The sequence below is a fragment of the Microtus oregoni genome, unplaced genomic scaffold (genome assembly GCF_018167655.1).
Source record: "Microtus oregoni isolate MIOR12 unplaced genomic scaffold, Mior012 000033F_ref0000390, whole genome shotgun sequence".
Classification (NCBI taxonomy): Eukaryota; Metazoa; Chordata; class Mammalia; order Rodentia; family Cricetidae; genus Microtus; species Microtus oregoni.
Genome location: NW_024543092.1, coordinates 26926600 through 26949447, shown reverse-complemented (window position 1 = coordinate 26949447; position 22848 = coordinate 26926600). Strand labels below are relative to the sequence as shown.

The window sequence follows — 22848 nt, the reverse complement described above, 5'->3', positions numbered from 1 at the left end:
CTCAAATACTTTAGGGACAAGCAGCTAATTGCATGACATTTCCTTCGTAAGTTTCATCACTTCTCCAAAGATTAAAATAAATAAACTCATAAATTGTTCCAAGTAGTGCAAGGATAACATGCCAGAGCCAGATAGAAACTTCATATATGTCATTGCAGGTAATCAAATCAATGTTTCTATGAGGTCTAATGCTAGATCCATTCATGATTTTTTCAATGATGCATGCAATGCTTCCTATAACTCTGTAATGCTTGCATATAAATAGCTCCCCATTTTTGTTACATTTATAATATAAAGTTATAGTGTGAATCAGCAAAGATACATGTCCATAATAATATTAAAAATCGTGGCATTACTTTCAATTATTTAGTTTTATATAAGCACTTTGTCTCTAACAGCAAAGAACCAGACCAAATAAATTACAGATTAAAAGATACTTTATTATTTTCAGTGGCAAAACTATATAGCAACATAGAATCAACTTTCTTTTGAATGTAAATATTGAGAAATTGGATTTCCTTAGATTTTCTTTTTGATATTTTGATAAACACTCCAGAATTTTGTTGTTTAAGTGGATGTACAGATGCAATTCTTCCATTTTTTTTAAATGCAAAATGGGCATTTCATGCTCCATCATAAAAAAATGATTAGGGAAATACTTGTATTGAAGTAGTCAGACATATGTCAGTGCTGCAGTGTCAAGAATGAGTGTCCATTCTCTGTAGAACCTGACAAGCTTCAGAATAAACTTTAAAAACAATAATAAGGGAAAAAGATAATAGTCTAAGGATAATTATTTTCCTTTGAATAGAACTCAGAAAGAATATCTTTCAGTATTTGATAAATAGATAATTTTATTGACAAAACACAATATGCCTTATGTACTTAATGATTGTAGAAAAAGATAAAGATCAAGAATAACTTTATGCCGTACGATATTTACTGTAGCTATCTGATAATTTAATCTGATTTAAATTTCTTTATTTCTAATACACAAAAGAAATATGACTGGTAAGAGATAAGGAGGTCTCCTATCAAAAGCATATTTTAATCATCGTACTAGCAAGTTGATTAATGAGCTGTATGTTTATAGTAATAAAATGTATGCTTTTATTTTTCCTCACAGTTAACATAGGGATTTTTCCCAACCACTATTATATAACAATTATTATTTCTCTGTATTGCTTATTTTGTCTCTTAAGGTGATGTTGAAATTCACATTATCTTTAAAATGGAGACCAGATTGTAGGTAGCACATACCTTCTTCCTCTGGCAAGGACTGTTGTTTATATATCCGTAAGTATAATGAGCTTTAGAAACTAGCATTTTGTCACAATAACCCTTTTGTTAGAACTGTAACTTAAGGGATAGCACTGAAAATATTGATGTATAAACATTCTACACATTATGTATGTGTGTGCACAGAAGTTCTAAATTTTTCTAGTCAAAACAGTTATTAAAAATCAAAACATGAGATACATTTCCACATAAGGACATTTAATATCCATTCTGATGTTTAGTCTTAAATATAATCTGTTTTCTTAATTTATGTTTTTATTTATCTATTTGTTTATTGTGTACAAATAAATAATTGACTACATGGATGGATGTGCACCATGTGCATTCCTGATGCCTTTAAGAGGCAAGAAGGGGGATGAGAATCTCTACAGCAGGAGATAAGTAAGCTGCCTTATGGGTGCTGTGAGGAAAACCTGGAGGAAGAGCACCAGCTGCCCCTAATTGCTGAGTTATCATCTGTTGTGGGAGCTGCGGGCCTGCTTTTCGTCCCGCCTGGCTCCCGCACATCTAGCTTTTCACCAGAAATAACAACACACAAGCTGTATTCTTCTAAACACTGCTTGGACCATTAGCTCTAGCCCTTACTGGCTAATTCTCATATCCCTATCAACCCATCTCTAATAATCTGTGTAGCATCAGTCTTACCGGGAAAGATTCAGCATGTCTGACCTGGCAGCTTGCTTCATGGCGTCTGCCTGGGAGAGGGGAGCATGACCTCTGAGCTCACTTCCTCTTCCTCCCAGCATTCTGTTCTGCTTACTCCTCCCACCTATGTTTTAACCTATGAGGGCCAAGCAGTTTCTTTATTTTTTAACCAATGACCTTCCTCCATCAATCATCAGCCACTGCTCTTATTCAGTCAGACACCATCCAACATTTACCTAGTGTATCCAGGTTACAAGATATTCTAAAATAAAGGCTTCACAATGTTTTGATTTACATAATAATTTCTATGTGTTTTATAATTTTATTAGTAAAAATATTTTCCTTTGCAAATAGCATAACTCGGAAGTACACAGGTATCTAATTTACATTTGTTTTGCATGTTACACTTTCTCCCAGGAGATAATGCAGAAAAGTTATTGGGTGAACTGATGTATCAATCCAGAACAGAGTTTGCTACAATCCAAGATGGAAAAACATAACCTCACAGTGGTGACTGGATTCATCCTTATGGGCATCACTGACCGTCCTGAGCTGCAGGCCCCATTCTTTGGACTCTTCCTTATCATCTACTTGATCTCACTGATAGGCAACATGGGCATGATCATCCTGACCATGGTGGACTCCCGGTTGCAAACCCCCATGTACTTCTTTCTCAGACATCTCTCTATCACTGATCTTGGTTATTCCTCAGCTGTTGGACCAAAAATGCTAGTAAATTTTGTTGTGGATCAAAATACAATCAGTAATCATCTTTGTGCAACACAGCTAACTTTCTTTCTTGTGTTCATCATTTGTGAACTTTTTGTTCTGTCTGCAATGTCCTACGACCGCTATGTGGCCATCTGTAAGCCTCTGCTCTACACTGTCATCATGTCACAAAGGGTGTGTTGGATGCTAGTGGCCGTTCCTTATTTCTACAGTGTTGTTATTTCTCTTCTAATCACTATAAAAATTTTTTCATTACCATTTTGTGGCTACAGGATCATTAGTCATTTCTGTGACAGTCTCCCTCTAATATCACTGCTCTGCTCAAATACACAGGAAATTGAAATTATAATTTTGATTTCAGCGGGGTTTAATTTGGTTTCCTCTCTAGTGGTCCTCCTCTTTTCTTACCTACTCATTCTTATAGCCATTTTTAGGATGAATTCAGCTGAAGGAAGACAGAAAGCTTTGTCTACCTGTGGGTCTCACTTGACAGTGGTCATTGTCTTCTATGGGACTTTGATATTTATGTATGTGCAGCCCAAGTCAAGTCACTCCTTTGACACTGATAAGGTAGCATCTATCTTTTATACTATGGTTATCCCCATGTTGAATCCTTTGATCTACAGTCTAAGAAACAAAGATGTAAAATGTGCCCTACAAAAGTTCTTGAATGTATGTAATATTTTTTCTTAGTGCTATACATAATGAATCTTGCAAACGATATTATAGGCATTTTCTTTTCTATGTGTGTATCTAGTTTGATAGCAAATAAAGTCAACCAACATATACTTATCTATTGTTTTGAATGTTTTCAACCACTGTTAATAGTTCTAAATAAATTACTATGGAAAATGTGATTTTAATTGAAATTTGTCAAATTTTCTAAGACGCTTCATAAGTTTGAACAAGCAATGACTAAGTATAAGTAATACATTAATTTTAATTAGTTACCAGATTTTTTTTAAAAAAAAAACTAAAATAGAAATGAAATGCTGCCTGTATACATCTCTTTTTTTTTTATTTTATTATGTTATGGTTGAGCGGCCCTGGCTGCCTGTAACTCTCTACAAACACCAGACTGGTCTTGAACTCCTGAAATCCATGTGCCTCTTTCTCACCAAAACTGCAATTAAAGTAATGTACAGCACCTGACTCCCATTACCATTTTTTTTTAAGTAACAAAGAATCATTGGTTTTGCTCTAAGATCCGTGACCTCACTAGCCAAAGTTAATTAGCTGTGATTACGGTCATTATTTCTCTCTAGTTGGGTTGACCCTAAGCTCAAATAGAGAGCTACTAATTACTGTCAAGATATAAGTGCCACAATTTCACTTTAGGAAAAATACTATGGGTTGGCTGAAGTAGCACATGCCTTTAATTCCAGCACTCGGGAGACAGAGGCAGGCACATCTCTCTTAGTTCGAGGCCAGCCTGGTCTATAAGAACTAGTTCCAGGACAGGCTCCAAAAGCTACAGAGAAACCCTGTTTCAAAACAAAACCAAACAGAAAATAAAACACAGGAAAAAAATACTATGTCTTTATGAAACAGTATTAAGGGAGGGGGCAAGATAATAAATGTTATGGATTGAATCAGGGTGGGAGAACTTGGGAGGACCAGGTGGGAAGGGAAGGGGAATATGGGGAGAACCTAATGAAATTTCCAAGTAACTGAGGAAACAGAGTTCCAACTGGCCAACTCTTGTCAACAAATGAAGCTTCCAGTACCAAGACTGGGTTACATCCAATTGAGTTGCTGGCCAAAGGGGCCCCACAGAAATCTGCAAATGACCCATGCTGTTGCAAAGACAGTAGGTTGCAATTTACAAACTGACAGCAAATCCCAGTGCTGAAGACAACGCCCACACAACTTATTGAACATAGAGAGGTCAAGCTGGTGTCTATATTTAAACTTCACTCCTCTACTCTAGTGCTTTTGTCATGAGAAGGTACTTTGCAGGCTATCAGGGAGAAACATAGCTATCTCAGCCACAAGCCCTTTGATCTACAATGCTGGACTGTCTGAATAATACGCTAAGCCAATGGCAACATAAACCTTGTGGGAATAATTAACCCATAAGTAATTTGACTTAAGACCCACTCCAGGAAATGAAGCCCATACCCGATGCTGTTTGGGTGTCAAAGAACCTGAGACTAGGTAGCCCAGAGACCTAAAAGATAAAACCAAATTAGTATTACAAAGAAAAGTAATGATAAAATGACTCCTGATGATGCTCTGTTCTGCTATATTCATATATCAGTGCCTTATTCAGCCATCATCAGAGAAGCTTCCTCCTGCAGCAGAAGGATGGAGATCCCCACCCACACAGGAGAGGGGTGGGGAGAGAGCTTAGAATTCTTAGCTCTAAATGGAGTGTCTTTCTTTATAAAATACCCCCCTTGAGACCTGAGGGAACCCGGCAGAAGAGAAGGCAGGAATAGCGTGAGTCAGAGAAAATGGAATTCATCAGGAGAAAATGGCCGTCTATATAACTGAGCACAGCTCATACCAAGTCACAGAATCTTAGCAGCAAGCGCGGGGCCTGCAGAGGTCTACGGGAGATGTGCCTGCCTCTGTCTCCCGAGTGCTGGAATTAAAGGCATGTGCTACTTCAGCCAACCCATAGTATTTTTCCTAAAGTGAAATTGTGGCACTTATATCTTGACAGTAATTAGTTATGGCTTTCAGTGTTGTGCTTTCAATGGGACTCCTAAGTGTGTCAAGAACTTGATTCTTGTGCGTTCTCTTGAGCTCTTTTCCTTCTGCTGGTTTGCCTTGTCCAACTTCATTGTGACGTTTGTAATTTACCATATTTTATATTGTTATATTTTGTTGTTACCTCTTAGAAGCATGTTATTTTTACAAGAGGCAGAAAGGAAGTGGAAGTTTATAAGGTGGGGAAGAACTGGGATAAGTCATGGAAGGGGAAACTGTAATGAGTATATATTGTATAAAAAGAGAATCTTATTTTTGAGCAAAAGAGAAAAAGTAAAATATTAAAGTAATTCGTTCAATAGTGTCCTAAAGCAAAATTTAAAAAGGAGTAATTTTAAAATTAAGCAAACTATTGAAAAACCAATTATACATTTTATTTTCACAACTAATATAAAATATTATTGCTACATGTAGAAAGTTGATCAGTACCTAAATCTAGGAAAATATTTAGAAATTAAGGGATGAAATGAGTTTGTAATAAATGGATCTGTTATAGGACATGGAGGAAATATTCTTTGGTGTTTAAAATATTTTGTATATCGATTAAGGATTTTCATAGTAAGTTCAAACAGCATACAGATTTTTAAAACATCAATTTGTATGTTTTATGTTCCATTATATGTAAATGCACCTTAATTCTTAAGCACATGGAAGTCATATCAGAGTTTAATATTGATATCATGACACTGTCTGCTATTCTAAAGAACTCATGCCTTTATTTAGGATGACCAATAGTTGGGTACTCATTGAAATAGTTATTGTGGTGCAATGGTTTGCAAAGATTTATCATTTGCAAGGATAGACATGTGTCTCAAACTCAAGACAAAAGCTACACTTTAAATATTTTAGCTGTTATAATGTGGATTTCAGAAGGACAAATCTGGATGCTCAGGAATTGTAATATCTAACTCACAAATGTAGGTTGAAGAATAATTCTACTGTTTCCCATATGTTTTCCTGAGTCATAGTGTAAACAAAAGTCATCTTATGTGGCAGCAATAATGCATGCATAATTATATCACGATTTTGAAAGTGTTCCACTTCTACAGAGTTAAAGCACATTTCAAATCATTTCCCATGATAACTTTAATAATTGCCACTATAGCTATGTTTTATGTAATCCTTATAGGTGACATATTCCTGTGAATTTGCCTATAATTTCATTTTATCATCTTTTTTTATTTTATTGATTTTTATTGAGCTTTACAGTTTTCTCTGTTCCCCTTCCTGCCTTTTCCCTCCCCTCCAACCTTCTCCCAAGGTCCCCATGCTCCCAATTAACTCAGGAGATCTTGTCTTTTTCTACTTCCCATGTAGATTAGATCTATTTATGTCTCTCTTAGTGCCCTCATTGTTGTCTAAATTCTCTGGGATTGTGATTTGTAGGCTAGTTTTTTTAGCTTTATGGTTAAAAACCATATATGAGTGAGTGCATGTGATAATTATCTTTCTTTGTCTGGGTTACCTCACTCAAAATTATGTTTTCTAGCTCCATTCATTTTCCTGCAAGATTCAACATGTCATTTTTGTCTGTTGTGTAGTACTCCATTATGTAAATGTACCACATTTTCCTTATCCATTTTTCAGTCAAGGGGTATTTAAGTTGTTTCCAAGTTCTGGCTATGACAAACAAAGCTGCTATGAACATAGTTGAACACATGTCCTTGTGGCAAGATTGAGCATCCTTTAGATATATACCCCAAAGTGGTGTTACTGGGTCTTGAGGAAGGTTGTTTCCTAATTTTCTGAGAAATCTCCACACTGATATCCAAAGGGGTTGTACTGGCTTTCATTCCCAGCAGCAATGCAGAAGTGTTCCCTTTTCCCCACAACCTCTCCAGCATAAGTTGTCATCAGTGTTTTTGATCTTGGCCATTCTTACAGGTATAAGATGGAATCTCAGAGTTGTTTTATTTATTTATTTTTTTACTGGATCATTTCTTCTTTTGATGACCAGTTTCTTGAGTTCTTTGTATATTTTGGAGATCAGACCTCAGTCTGATGTGCAGTTGGTGAAGATTTTTCCCGTTTTGTATGCTGCCATTTTGTCATGTTGACTGTGTCCTTTGCTTTACATAAGCATTTCAGTTTCAGGAGGTCCCATTTATTAGTTGTTTTTCTCAGCATCAGTGATACTGGATTATATTTAGGAGGCCGTCTCCTGTGACAATGAGTTCAAGTGTACTTCCCACATTCAATGTGGTCGGATTTATATTGAAGTCTTTGATCCCTTTGGACTTGAGTTTTGTGAATGGTGATAGATATGTATCTATGTTCATTCTTCTACATGTTGACATCCAGTTATGCCAGCACCATTTGTTAAATATGCTTTCTTTTTTACACTTTATATTTTTTTGTTTCTTTGTCAAAAATCAGGTGTTTGAAGGTGTGTAGATTAATACCCGGGTCTTCTATTCAGTTCCGTTGGTTCTCTAGGCTGTTTTTATGACAATATCAGGCTGTTTTCCATACTGTAGCTCTGTAATAGTGCTTGAAGTCAGGGATTGTGATGCCTCCAGAAGTTCTTTATTGTATAGGGTTGTTTTGGCTATACTAGGTTTTTCGCTTTCAGTATAAATTTGAGTATTGTTCTTTTGAAGTCTGTGAAGAATATTGCTGAGATTTTAATGTGGGATTTCCCTCTGTATACTGTGATTACCGTTGGTTAATAAAGGAAGTAATTTGTGACAATAACAGAGCTTTAGGGGAACAGATAGGCTGGGAAAAATAAGCTGAATTCTGGGAAAAAGAAAGGCAGAGTCAGAGACAATCCCCACAAGAGACAAATGGTGGAACCATGCCAGTAGGCCATGGACCGCATGGTAAAATATAAATAATGGAGATGGGCTAATTCTAATAGTGTAAAGGTGATGGGAGAGCAACAGACTTGGAGAAGAGGAAGGGGAAACTGTGGTCAGAATGTAAACTAAAAAAATAGATAATTTTCTAAAAAGAATAATATTTTAATATTTTACAATTTTAAAATTTACTCTCTGTCTTACCATATGCTCCAATCTGAATAATATAATATCCCTATTCCTTCTGTACTTAAGAATAGTGTATATTCTAAATTTTTGAAATACAAGGTTCTTATATATATATAAATGTATATATATATATATATATATATATTAAGCTTTCAAATAGTTTAGAAACAGCTTACTAAATTCAAAGCAGAAAAGTAATCATAAATACCATAATCAAGATATAAAAACAAAATGTACAGAATTCTTAAAGTTTCAAGGAATATATATATATAAAACAAAGAAATCAAAAAAGTTATTGGTATTTTATTTGAAAAACACTAATGTATGTGTATATTCATAATATGAAAACAATTCTAAAAGATAAAAAAGGATTAAAATGATGCCTAATTACACTTATTATAAAGAGTTGTCATCCCACATATATCTCTCATTAGGAAGCTAAAAAGAAGGCATTATTATTTGTTTCTATGCTATTATATTTGGTTGCTAATTATTTTTGTCTAAAGAGAAAGAAGACTAGATTAATAAATACCTGTATAATATGTTAAATAATATCACATTTTAATTACCTTATTGAATAGAAATTTCAGCAATATTTAAAAATTAATATACTTTTTAAAATAAAATCAACATAAAAATACAACTACTTATATATTAGAAAGTTGTTATTTATCACCAAATGACATCAAGCACTCTGGTATTTATTTAATTTTTCAAAAGTTAAAACATTTAAAAAATTTATTTACTGATTAATTTAAATGATGGTATTTCAAACACAATGTATATAAATTTCTTTGTGAAAGAAATTACACACTATTTTTTTTGACTTTCAATCTCATTTCTTTATGGCAACAATAAGTTGAGAGTATAATTTTTAAACAGATAAAAATAGAATTTACTGAATTAATGTTAATGTGAAGACTAAATGATAAATGTGGCAAAAAAAAATTTCTACTGTGTAATTAGCATGAGGAGAATTTCATTCCTATATCTCGTTTTGCAGCTTCTTTCACTTCTTTGTTCCTGAGACTGTAAATCATGGGTTTAACATGGGAATTACCAGTGTATAGAACACAGACACAACCTTCTCTTGTTCTACAGAATACTGGAAGCCTGGTTGAATGTAATTAAAGCTTAAGGTGCCATAAAATATAGTCACAGCAGTCAGGTGAGAGGCACAGGTGGAGAAGGCTTTCTTTCGTCCAGAAGCTGAGCGGATTCTCAAAATGGTCACAGCGATGAAGAAGTAGGATATGACCACAACCAAGAGTGTGCCAATGACAATAACTCCAGAGAAGATCAAGAGCAAAAACTCATTCATGGAGGTATCAGAACACGAGAGTATCAGCAGCGATGGAATGTCACAGAAGAAGTGACCTACTACATTAGGCCCACAAAAAGACAACCTACCCAAACTTATGGTGTGTGTCAACGAGTTAATAGTTCCACCTATGACAGATCCAGTAACCAGCACAGTGCACTTTCCCTTAGACATGGACACGGTATATAACAATGGGTTGGCAATTGCCACGTAGCGGTCAAAAGCCATCACTGAGAGCAAGAAGCCTTCCATGGTAACAAGAACTCCAAAACACAAATGTTGTACTATGCAGCCAGAGAAGGAGATGATTTCTCTCACTACCAAGAAACTACTCAACATTTTTGGTGCAATGACTGAAGAATAACAGACATCTACAAATGAAAGACAACTGAGAAAAAAGTACATAGGTGTGTGGAGTTTGGGAGTGATTCGGATTAAGATAATCATGCCCAAATTCCCTACCAAGGTAACAGCATAAATCGCCAGGAATAAGGCAAAGAACACCATCTTCAGATCAGTGCGATCAGTCAATCCCAAGAGAATGAACTCAGTAACAACTGGACAATTCTTAGAAGACATTCTTCCTTTAAATCCGGAGGATGGAAAAACAAAGGTATAATGTATACACAGAGGAACATTGTATTTATTAAATTCAAGCAGAAATATCCACAGACTGTCCAATAATATATAAGTGTGGATTTGATTGACCAACCTTTCTCCATTTGAAAACATCAGAGTGGAGGAGATGTGAAGAAGAATCTTGAAAAACAGGTATGTAGATATGGCAAGGGGGAAAAGGTAGATCAATAAAGAAAAAAGGAGGATGGCTGGGGGTCAAATATATCACCAAGGTTTTCCGATAAAGCCTCTAGAAGTCATATTACTCTATATTTACTTAAAAGTTTTAAAAACTACATAAAATTCTATCACTTTGACTGACAATGGTTCCCTCATGAGCCATATACTACTATCAGTCATAAGAAAGCTCCCTTTGGTCATGGTATTCCAAAAGATTCTTAAAAGTATAAAGGTTGCTATTTTCCCCTTTACTACCTCTAAAAGTCTGAAGGTAAACCACTGTTAATAAAGATAACACACAAGTGGGACACAGCACTAGCTGTACCTGTTTTGAAAACTTCCTTCTTCTGGCCTAGCTTCTATAATAACAAAATGTTCTATACAAACTTGTAGTAATAGGAGTGGCAGTGGGGCTGCGTCCCCAACACCCCAGCCGCCTGCCTGGCTAGCTTATGCCCCGAAATAATTACACGGACACTGTATTCTTTTAATCGCTGCTTGGCCCATTCTCTTTTAGGCTAATTCTCACATATTAATTTAGCCCATTTCTAATTATCTGTGTGTAGCACCCCAAGGTGCGCTTACCGGGGAGATTCTAGCCTAGTCCATCCTGGGTCAGAGCTTCATCCCGGGAGCGGGGCATGGCGTCTCTCTCAGGCATCTGCTCCCGGGAGGAGAGCTGTCGAGACTCTGAGCTCACTTCCTCTTCCTCCCAGCGTTCTGTTCTGTTTACTCCTCCCACCTATCCTCTAACCAATAAAATGGGCCAGGGCAGTTCCTTTATTAGCCAATGACCTTCCTCCATCATTTCCCCTTTTTGGTTTAAACAAAACAAAAAAAAAAAAAGGCTTTAACTTTAACATAGCAAAATTACATATAACAAAACAGTTATCAAGTAAAAGTTACAATAATCTTTATCATAACTAAGGAAAACTATAACTAACTATTCTTAACTCCATCAAAGACTCCAGAAAGATACAATACTACCTAAGCAATCAAGAAAAAAGCAACTTTTAAAACTCTAGAAATGACAGAGACATCTTGCTGCCTGGACAGTCACCCAAAGTTCCTCTGTATCGTTGGGGCATCCATCTTCAGCCTTCAGGCCCATGCTATCCAGCAGACATTTCCATAAAGCAGGAAAATTCAAAGTCAGTTCAGTCACTATCTGTTTTGTCCTGCAGAATGTCTCGCAGACTCTTTCATGAATCAGGAACCCCGAAAGATCATCTCACCTTAGGCAAGTTCAGTAGTCCTCTCTCTGTGGGTTCTCTGTGTCCAGTTTATGCAATAGTCCAGGCAAGAGCAGTTTCTTTCCCAAATGGCTATCAAACTCCATAAGGTGCCTCTTCGATGCCCATCTTCCTCTTGAAGTAGATTGGTGCTGCCAGGAGCAAAGTGTCTCATTGTCATGAAAAGTCCTCAGTTATTAAAACATTAAATGTCCTATACTGTAATCTTTGAAAGACATGAAGAATGTCTATCTAAAATATATCTCTATATATCTAGAAAATCTAACTAACATGACTACAAGCTTTACTATTATCGATGATTATCCATTGACAACCTATATTTCCTAATTATACAGTACATATTTAAATGAACTACACAATCACAATACCTTAATCAAAATCAGAAACACATATATATAACAAAATTGAACTTAAATCTCTATCAATAAAGCAAAATCTATACTAATGCAAATTATTCATGCCTATATCATATCCCCCTTTAAATGTAAAAGAACATTTATAAACATTTTTTGGGAATATGGGCGCAGTTATTTCTCTCCAAACTGCTTCCTGCTGAATGGGGGAGTCGTTAATTAGGTCTTTCATGGTATAACCTGTGTGCTAGTTTCATCTCAGTTGGCAGTTGAGCGAAGCAATTTTCTGAAGATGTTCACACCAACCCTTCAGGAGGGTGTGGTCCATCATACCAAATCGGAATAGAAGAAATGAACAGCGTCTCATCCTCTGTGAAAACAAAATAAGAAACTCCTTTCCAAAGTATCATATCCTTAGATACAAATTCAAAATATCTATGTTGGATTAGTTCAGAAGCATTAATAAACAAATATCTTTTAGTAGCTTTTGCTCTTTCCTCAGCATTCAAACAATTCAAAGAGAGCACAATAGCATACAGTATCAAAATTCTCTGTTTATTTTCCATCTTTGTACACCTTTGTTTTAACCTCTATTTCATTTATTTTTACTTTTAACTTTTTGCTTTTTGAGACAGGTTCTCTGTATCTTTGACCTGAAGTAACTCTGTAGACCAGGCTGTCTTTGAATTCTTAGAGATCCGCCTGTCTCTGCCTTCCAGGCATTGGGATTAAAGGTGTTTTCTACTACACCTTGAACTCACAGAGATCTGTTAGTCTCTGCCTTCTAGGCACTGGGATTAAAGGCGTGTGCTACCACACACAACAACTCTCTTCCTTTTTTTTATGTTTTTTACTTTAAGAACTTCAACTTTTAGTCTGCATATATTTTTAACACTCTGTAAACCATTTAAAAATTTTCTTTGTCTTTGAATCTCTCTTTACTGTATATCTCTCTTTTTCTGACCAGATGAGTCTTTAATTTACCAAGCAATCTCGGTAGGACTAATGGTGTGGCTTTGCCAGCTAGATCCAGTCCATTTCTTAGCTTTCCAGCCTCATGGCGGATATACAGGCTGTAGTCATGTTTACTGCCACAACTGTATGGCATTTCAAGGTTCCTGCCAGCAAGTGAGTTACAACAGACAACACTCAAGTCCTCTTTCAGTAGCCGGCCCTTCTGCCTCAAACAGTCAGAGTTTGCTCTCGCAGGATGGCCCAGAAAGCCGGCATTTTTAAATGGCACAGCTTTTTTCCTGCTACGGCTGAAAACCAAAAAGCATGTGTTCAGCTTTTCGTCAACACCGTTTAAGTGTTTCGTGGCAGGACCTCTTAATGAGCTGCAGGCTTTGCAGCTAAAGCTGAGTCAGGAAGCCTCTCTTAGATGAGGCACTTGCTTGCCTCTAGCAAGCAGAGTAGAACCGAGAAATTGCTGCTACCAAGAAACCAGGCACAATGCTTTCATTTTGTTCTAGAATTACTTCCCAAGCTGTCTCAGGCTTTATGTGGAAGCAGTTGTCCACGTGGGCGCCATATGTAGTAATAGGAGCGGCAGCGGGGCTGCGTCCCCAACACCCCAGCCGCCTGCCTGGCTAGCTTATGCCCCGAAATAATTACACGGACACTGTATTCTTTTAATCACTGCTTGGCCCATTCTCTTTTAGGCTAATTCTCACATATTAATTTAGCCCATTTCTAATCATCTGTGTGTAGCACCCCAAGGTGCGCTTACCGGGGAGATTCTAGCCTAGTCCATCCTGGATCGGAGCTTCATCCCGGGAGCGGGGCATGGCGTCTCTCTCAGGCATCTGCTCCCGGGAGGAGAGCTGTCGAGACTCTGAGCTCACTTCCTCTTCCTCCCAGCGTTCTGTTCTGTTTACTCCTCCCACCTATCCTCTAACCAATAAAATGGGCCAGGGCAGTTCCTTTATTAGCCAATGACCTTCCTCCATCACAAACTGCCAAGGGACGGAAGAAACATAGCTATTACATCTATCATACACAATAATAACCAGCATGGCAAAGACAGTCATAAATGTGCAATAGTGTCATACACAAATTGTTAGTAACTGTCAGAAGTCTAAGCAGACTTAAGACCAAATCAACAGGGATGAAATCATACTTAATACCAGAAACCTAGTCAGCTTATTGGAGCTCGTGAAATCATGAATTTATCAAATATTATACTACTTCCATTTGGCTACTCCAGAATAATTCCTTAATACATTCTAAATCTTAACATTATATCCATAGATAAATAAAGATAAATATAGTTCATCAAAAAAGGCTCTCTGTACAGCAAGTGAAGGCCAGCAGAGTGTGAGAAATCCTACCCAAATAAATACTCTACATTAAAGTTACCACATCTATGGTTCAGAGAATGTCACAGAAGAAGGCACTGAAAGATTATAAGAGCCAGCTCTTATAATAGAGTTGCAATACTTCTTGTTTAACGAAATCTCCATCACAAGCAATCTATTTTAATTAATTCAATACTTGGTTAAATTAATTTTATGAGGTTTTTATCCCTTTATTAGAATAGAATTCACTTTTATCTATTTATATTTGTCTCAATCATCCATATTATATTTGTAGCTGAGAAAAAGTATATTTCTCAGAATGAAGAAAATAAGTGATAAAATGCTGATCTCTATATCAACTTTGTAATTTAATATTCTTAACATATTTCAATTGTAAGAAATAGTAAATATGTTTATATTATTCCATCATGGAATCTCCTTATGCTGCTATTACTCATTGAATTACTTTGCTGTACGAGTGTATCTTCTCTGAGCTTTAATAAAATTAAATTTGCATAAAAATTTTATAAAAGGAACAAGAATATACTGCATAAACAGGTGCATAAGTGTTGAATTGTGTATCAATAATAGTAGATAGGGCAATATATACCTGAACAAAACATATGTGATTAGTTTTTAATTTGCCTTCTTTTGTGTTTTGAAGGAATAACAGGGGTAACATCATTATAAATAATTTAAAATGTATTTATTTAACCAATTACATTAACTTAATTTAATTTAACTTAATTTTATCTTTGAGATAAAAATTAAGTGAAGTGAAATTCATCAGTTTATGTGTTCCTTTGATAAATTATTAAACTGCACAATGTATTGATTTTCCTATGTTCTCCTTTGAAACTATTATATAATAATAACAAAATATAAGAATCACCAAGATATCACTATAATACTAAACATTGATCTTAAGAGAATAGCTTATTTATTATTGACCTACACTCAATAACTGCAAGCATATGATTAAATTCAATAAAATAAATTAAAATTTTATCTAAAGTTAAATTTCCATGGTTTGAGCTAGTTCCAGACAAATTGAGGAAAAGACCAATGTGATTAGCGAACAGTATCTAACAACATAGGTTGTTGTCAGTTTCCCAACACCTTAGAAAGTTGTATAGGTAGAAGTTCTTTTCTAACTTGCTGATCAATCATTTAGAGCAGTAATACAAGAATATTTTCTCAAAGAAAGTCTAACACTGTAGTTATAATTTATGAACACATTTGAATAGATTGAATTTAAAATTTTAATTTGGAAATTTGATTATGTAGCTTATTATTGCATATCACGTAGCTTATAAAATATAAAAAATAGAATGAAAGCATTAAAACATTCATTTGATAGCTTCTAATCAATGTATAGCAGTATCAAAGTAACATATATACACTTTTATACAGTATACTAAATATGAAATAATCCAAGTAAATAGAAGTTTCACAATACAAATGCAACTTACCAAAAAACTAATTTATAAATTAAACTTTAAAGACACTGGATCATTTTCCATGATTTCTTCACCTTACTAAAATTGATTTTTTTAGTTAATTATATGGCAATTAAATTATTAAATATACCTGAGTATATAACTAAAAGTGGCCTAATGTAAAGTATTTAAAGAAAAAGTTTAACAGTTGATATACAATAAACAAAGAAACAAATGAATAAAATTTAGCATATTTTTCTCTAAGAGAGCAAAGTAGGTGAGAATATCATGAATATGTGTGCATATATATATATATATATTTCTATCAATGTCTTCAGAGTCTTTGAAGATTACACAGCCTGTGAAAATGCATATGAAACCTTAAGAAAGAGTATTCTCGAGGGATATCAGCATTTCCCATGATTCAACTATTTACCCAAGTGTACAATTAACTACAGGAACAAAATATGCAGCATTTTGAATTCAGTAAAATGTTACAGAAACAGACTCCATGGAAAACAAGAACCGAGAAGCTAGATGGCCCAGAACTAAGATAGAACCAAACACAACAAGAGAAAGCAAAAATATGTATATAATAATAAAATAATAATACCTAACAATATTCTGCTATACTAGTTATATTAGTGTCTAGTTAATTACCATCAGAGAGCCTTCTAGAAACTTCTGTAAACAGATGCAGAAACACACAACAAAACATTAGGCTGAGCTCAGGGACTCCTGCTGAAGAGAGGGAGGAAAGATTGTATAAACCAGGTGGTTCAGGGACATCACTAAGAAATGCATAGAATCAACTAACCTGGATTTATAAGCTCACAGAGACAGAACGTGCAACCGCCAAGCCCACAAGGGACTGACCTAGGCATTCTGCAAACATCTGATAGTTGAGCAGCTTGGTCTTCTGGTGGGATTCCTAACACTGGGAGCAGAGGCTGTCTCTGACTGTTAGGCTGGCTTTTGGGACGATATTCCTCATGTTGGGTTGTCTTGTCCCGCCTTAGTACATGGAGTAGTTCTTAGACCCACAGCAGCATGATATGCCATGTTTTGTTAATATCCATGAAAGCTCTTCCTTTTTCTGAATAGAAAAGAAGGAGGAGAGGATGGGGCTTGGGGCAGAGGGAAGCTGGTGGTGAAAGACTTGGAGGAGAGGGAGGACGGGAAATTGAGTTGGAATATAAAATAAATAAATAATTTTAAAAATGATACAGAAACAGCAATTGGAAATAATTGAGTGTTGATGTGTCACCTCAGTGACAAAACACGAAAAGATGCTGAAATAAACCCCACTGGTATTTCTGCACATGTATACAAGAACAGGCTCGTGACAAATGGTCCTACCTTAAATTGGAAAGCAACAGTTTTTCTATCTCTGTCTTTGTCCCTCCCTCTATCGTGTACATGCACACACACACAGTCACACCACAGAAATATAAACATAAATTTCCAAAATTTCCAATAACTGAAGCTGGTGAGATATTTAAAGATCTAGAAGTTTTGGATGACTACAAAGAAAGAGCATCTTCTATACCCAACAGAAAGTTGTACATATAGCACCATAGGAGCTGTGATGTTATGCATAAATCCCTTGTAATCTCTAACCAAAGCAAATCCCATCAAAGAGAAGTGATTTAACATGAAGTCCCACCTAAAACTGAGGATGTCAATTGATGATAGTTTTGGTGAGAGTGATAGCTAGTAATCCTTAGTCGGTTGACCATGCCCTAGTAGAAGGCAATACATGCAAGTGTGTGTGTGTGTGTGTGTGTGTGTGTGTGTGTGTGTGTGTGTGTTTGGCCAGCACATATTGGACTTGGCATTTCTTTTAAAAAGAAGACAAAGATATGGTTGTTATGAAAGGTAGAGTGGATCTGGAGGTAGTTCTGGACTGGGGTAAATGTGGCTCAGATAAACACTCAAAGAATTAATGTAAAAATTAGTGACAAGAAACCAGATAAATCTCAATAAAATAAATTCGTGGTACACATTAAAAAATTCAATCACTAAATAAGTAGATGGAAAAAGTTATTAAAATCTTGAAAAGAAAATTTAGAAATGCTAATAAATAAAAAATAAACATGTAAAGAATGAAAAATCAGACTTTATAGCATGTATATAATTAACATTATACACATTAAGCATGGTATATCGATCAACAATTAATGAAAAAAGGAAAGTTATATGATAGGGTTTGGAGGGAGTCATGCAGCAAATCCCTTTGTCCATATACTTTTATACTCATGTTCATTGCAAAGAGTCATTGACCTGGTTGTAAACCTTTGGTTTCTACTATGTTCTTGATGCTAGTTCCTTACTTAGACTCTTCCTGGATATCCTGTTGTTGCCATCTAAACTGGCACTTACTGATGAAAGAGTAAAACTAGCTGAGGCAATGCTGGAGAGCTCACCCTGGTGTTGAGGAGAGGGAAGAACTGGCCTTGTGGACCAAGCCTACAGTTGCCAAGGTCCAGATCTGGGATTATGACTAGGACCACCCCAATATCCACTACTTCTATGATATTCTGGATCACATGAAGGGATTGACCCACAGACCCAAAGTTGCAGAATATCTACAACATCGTTAAGGATTTTAATGGGATTCCTGAATATAGAAATGATTGAGTCTCTGATTTTTGAGTCCTTTCTTGAGCTATTTTTCTTATTTTTGCTTGCTATGTTCAATGCTGATATGATAGTTTTTATCTTAAATTTACTTTGATATATTTTATTATTATCCCGTTGAAGCCTCTTCTAGTGAGAGACAGAAAAGTGGTGGGTATGGATGGCATGGGAATTTGAGAGGACTTGAAAGGAATAGGGGAAAGGAAACCATAATCAGGATATATTTTGCAAGAAAATAATCAATTTATAATAACATGAAAAAAGGAAATAAATTTTCAACAAAATGCAAAATGTTTACACACTTTATGAAAATGATTAACTCTTATATGAATAAGTGTTTACAATTACACATAAGTGAAGATTTTAAAAAGTAAGGAAATACTTTGTGTGCCTAATTTCTGTGTTAAAATAATGAACTAAACCAAATTCACATTTACTATATGAATAGGGAAATGAGACTGTTATACATTGAATCAGTAATAAAGAGGTACAAGTCTGAAGCATTTCCAGGATTCTAAGATCCAGGATTGTTCTCTGAGAATTATAGTAAAGAAAGATTGAATGAAGCATCATCAAATATGCAAGAGTATTTGTATCGGATTTTCAAAAGGGATGACCATGTGGTTTTTATTTATTTAGTTTGTTTATTAGTATCACAATCTCCATCATGGGAGACTTTATATATACAACAGAGCTTGATACAACAAAACAATCAAGGCATGGGTAATTTTCACTAGTAATGTGAAGACTGACATAAGAAAATAGGGAGTATGTATTTGGTGTTTCCATTAATGTGAAATTCAGCAACAGAAGTAATATCTGTGAGTGATATGTAGTTGCATGATACTGGGAAACTTTTGTTTAGGGGTAAAAGCAGGAAATAATTTCCTTGTATATCTCTCTTTTATCTCATTATCTTAGACAATCTTGTGTCTCTCTGGATGAATGAAAACTCACTGTGTAGATTAGAATGTATTTCAATTCAGGATTCCCTGCCTGTGTCCCTGGTCTTGGCACCACAGTCACAGAGTCCTGTGAGCAGATCCAAAAGTAAACATTCCTAGTTCAATTGGGCACTTGGTAGGACAATTTAAAGCACGGATGCAGATCTTGTTGTTATTAACACATCCTTTGTCTTAATTTAAAGATAGGCAAATAGATCAAAATTAAATATCTGTTTTAATGACACATCAACTTCTTACTCTATTTGATATTTTCTCATTTTTTCCATTTTTGAAGTCAAAAAGAGGAAATATACACAGTTATGAGATTTGGATTACTGTATTAAGAGTAGATTTTATTTCTGATAAGTCATAGTGAATAGCACCTTAAACGTATGAAAATATATTCCATACACATAGAATGATTCTACTTGTAGTAGAATAAAATTTCTCTCCAGCTATAATATTTTCTGAGCTAGACACTTGTACTTTAATTGTAATCCCCATTGAAGTGAATGTAAGAGTGTCTTTACATTGGAGATCTTTTTGGGACTGCATCACTCATTCACGATATTTTGTTTCTGTCTTTGAATTGTTCTTTACATATTTCCACAGGGGAACATGTAGATCATCCTAAGTAATTAGCACCAAATACTAAGCATTGTTTTTAAGTTTCTCAAGTGACTTAGTTGTAATGATGTGAATGAAATTAAATAAAATTTCCCTAGGGAGATTTACCATAGAGAAGAAAGTTATAAAATCTCTTTGCACAAAGAAAATAGGTATAATATTAGAAAGGAAAATCTGATTCTTTATTAAAGGTAAGTGGATACTTACTGTCTTGGATTTTGAGTACTAGGTGTGTGGGAACTTACTATAATGTCTGACCATAAATACTACACAGACCAGTAAGAGGTGAATTTCTCAAATGGACCACACAAAGTTTCTAATTGTTAATGAAGGTTCACTGGTGCAATATGGTATTTTAATGTTCAAAGTAATAAATTAGATACATATGCTACCTCACTTTTATTTGTGAGAAATGATGGTGATATTTAAAAATTGAAGTGAAGCCAAAGTTTGGAATGTGTAAATGTTTATCAAAACCTTACTTTTTAAAAGCTTATTATTAATTTGACTTGCAAAACTTAGTATATGGGGTGCTCGATCATGTTAGATTCTCAGATAAACCTCAGTAAATTGTAGCACATATCCCATTCAATCTCTAATATATTGTCTGAGAATAAATGTTTGCTGTACAATGTTTGAAGAATATCCATTTCAGGCATTTCTAAGACAATATTTAAAAAGTTTGGTGGTTTTGTATAATGCCATTACATGCATTTGTAAGATTTTTCCTTACATGGTTAATTTTCTTAACAGGTTGTTCACCAGTGGGATATTTTATGCAGAATAGTCATTAAATAATAACAAGTATAAAAAATATTAAGAGTTGTAGAATATAAATAGAATTCTACGTTGAATTTACCTCTTATTAAACCTAATATATCAATTTTAAATAATTGAAACATCGATTATTTTTCATACAGGAAGAATGGTGAAAGTTAGAAGAATTCATTTTCACCCAAGGAAGTTAACTCCTAATATGCATACTAGAGAGACAGCCAACAAACTAGAGACTCTCTGGTAGAAAGGACTGAAACTTTGAATAGTCTCACTCCCTTTCTTTTCCTGGTGCTTCTCATCTTCTCATCATAAAACACTATGATAACATTTCACAAGATAGTTTTCAAAAGATGATAGACTATTATTCTTATATGTGGGAAAGAAGGAATCTGAAACAGTATTGTAAATCAAAGAAGAAATAGAAGAAAAACCTCAATTCAGGAAAGGAAATAGTGGTGTCAATATGTCTCAAAGTAATGACAGCATATACACAGGGGTACAACCTCAGTTTACTCCCTAAATACATATGATGGAAAGATAGACCATAATCCTGCAAGTTACCTCTGACCTACACACTCCTTCCATGGTATTTATGTGGCTGCCAAAAACAAATAAACAAATTAAGTAAAACTGTAAATCTTGAAAGAGTCTAGAAAAATAGCCAGCAGCTTTAAGTACCACATTCCTCAGTTCCTAGCTCAAGAATCAGAAAGGTAAAATAAAATACCAATTACAGATTTAGATTGCTTTCAGCTTCAATAAGACAGCGAAGGTCTGCACTGGCGTAAAGCTTGAAGACTTGCGTCTTAGAGCGAAATCCTAGTTTTTCTATTTACAGCTGGCTTTACATTATGTCTTCCATCATCATAGAATACTCTGATATTCTTACAAAGTCGCACGTTCCTAATGAGGTCAAAAAGAATATAATAGAGAGAATTTAAATGTATTAGAGTAAACCAACTATACTTTCATTGCATCTTTTCTGATTATTTACATTTATTGCAAAAATGAAGCTATCATCATTGAAATATTTTAAAAATCATAAAATTGCACATCACAAATACTGTGATATAAAAATTTTAGAATTTGTATAACATTTCAAATAATTGATTACTTTATAAAGTTTATTTTTACAGTGAGGAAGGAAATAAAGAACGTTGAATTAAGCGTTTGACCTCCTTGGATGCTTATTTAAATCATACATATTTTGAGGACTAGATTCTGAGCATTTAAGACTTATGCTAATTATGGATTTTTCTTTATTAAAAATGAAACAGATGAGTAAGTTAAAACATAAGTGTGAATATTTCTGTATTATAGAAAATATGTGTCCTATTGTAAATAAACTATTGCCAAAATGCAATCCAATATATAAATACGATAATTTTAGTAACAAAATAGCGGTCACATTTCAGACACTGGAAGTAAGAATGTTCTTTGAAGCCATTACTACATGATGGTAGATAGCTTTGTCAATTAATAAAAATCATTAGTGTACTCACTAAATATCAAATATATATAATCACTTGAAATTTTATCCAGATTGGCTACTGCCAATATGACAGTTATAGTTACACACTCCATTTATTGATCATGGCTAAACCTTATTATTCAATATTCAGTTGGTGACATGATTGTATATTTGCATTAGTTCTATGGCCTAGAGAAAATATTGTATATGAATTTTCAGAAAGGATGGAAATCTGATATGATAGACTGTGTAAGTCTTTTGAAACTGAATATTTATTACTTACATGGATTCATTTTTTTATGTATTTACATGAAAACTTGCTGGGTTTTGAGATTATTTCTATTCCTTTATGTATTTCATACATCTTCCCTACTTTAGAAAGCCAAATTTTATTTTGTTCAAAAATATGTAAAAATTACTTTTGTTGCCTATTTTGTGAATAAATATCTATTCTAATTATGACCACTGCAGTGTTTATAGGGTCATAAAAATGGTTTAATAAAATAAAATTTTATTTAGTTTCTTCAAGAAGAACTAATTCTCGATCAAACAA

General features: G+C 34.6%; 2 protein-coding genes across 2 annotated transcripts; one reads left to right on the top strand and one right to left on the bottom strand.

Moving 5' to 3' along the window:
• Window positions 1-2430: 2430 nt before the first annotated feature.
• On the top strand, window positions 2431-3366 carry LOC121466498 (olfactory receptor 8K3-like). Its single transcript, XM_041680232.1, has one exon. It carries the CDS (start codon window positions 2431-2433, stop codon window positions 3364-3366), a length of 936 nt encoding a protein of 311 aa, XP_041536166.1.
• A 6045-nt stretch (window positions 3367-9411) lies between these two features.
• Window positions 9412-10275, bottom strand: LOC121466652 (olfactory receptor 1052). The gene has a single exon (XM_041680447.1). It carries the CDS (start codon window positions 10273-10275, stop codon window positions 9412-9414), a length of 864 nt encoding a protein of 287 aa, XP_041536381.1.
• Between the last annotated feature and the right edge of the window lie 12573 nt (window positions 10276-22848).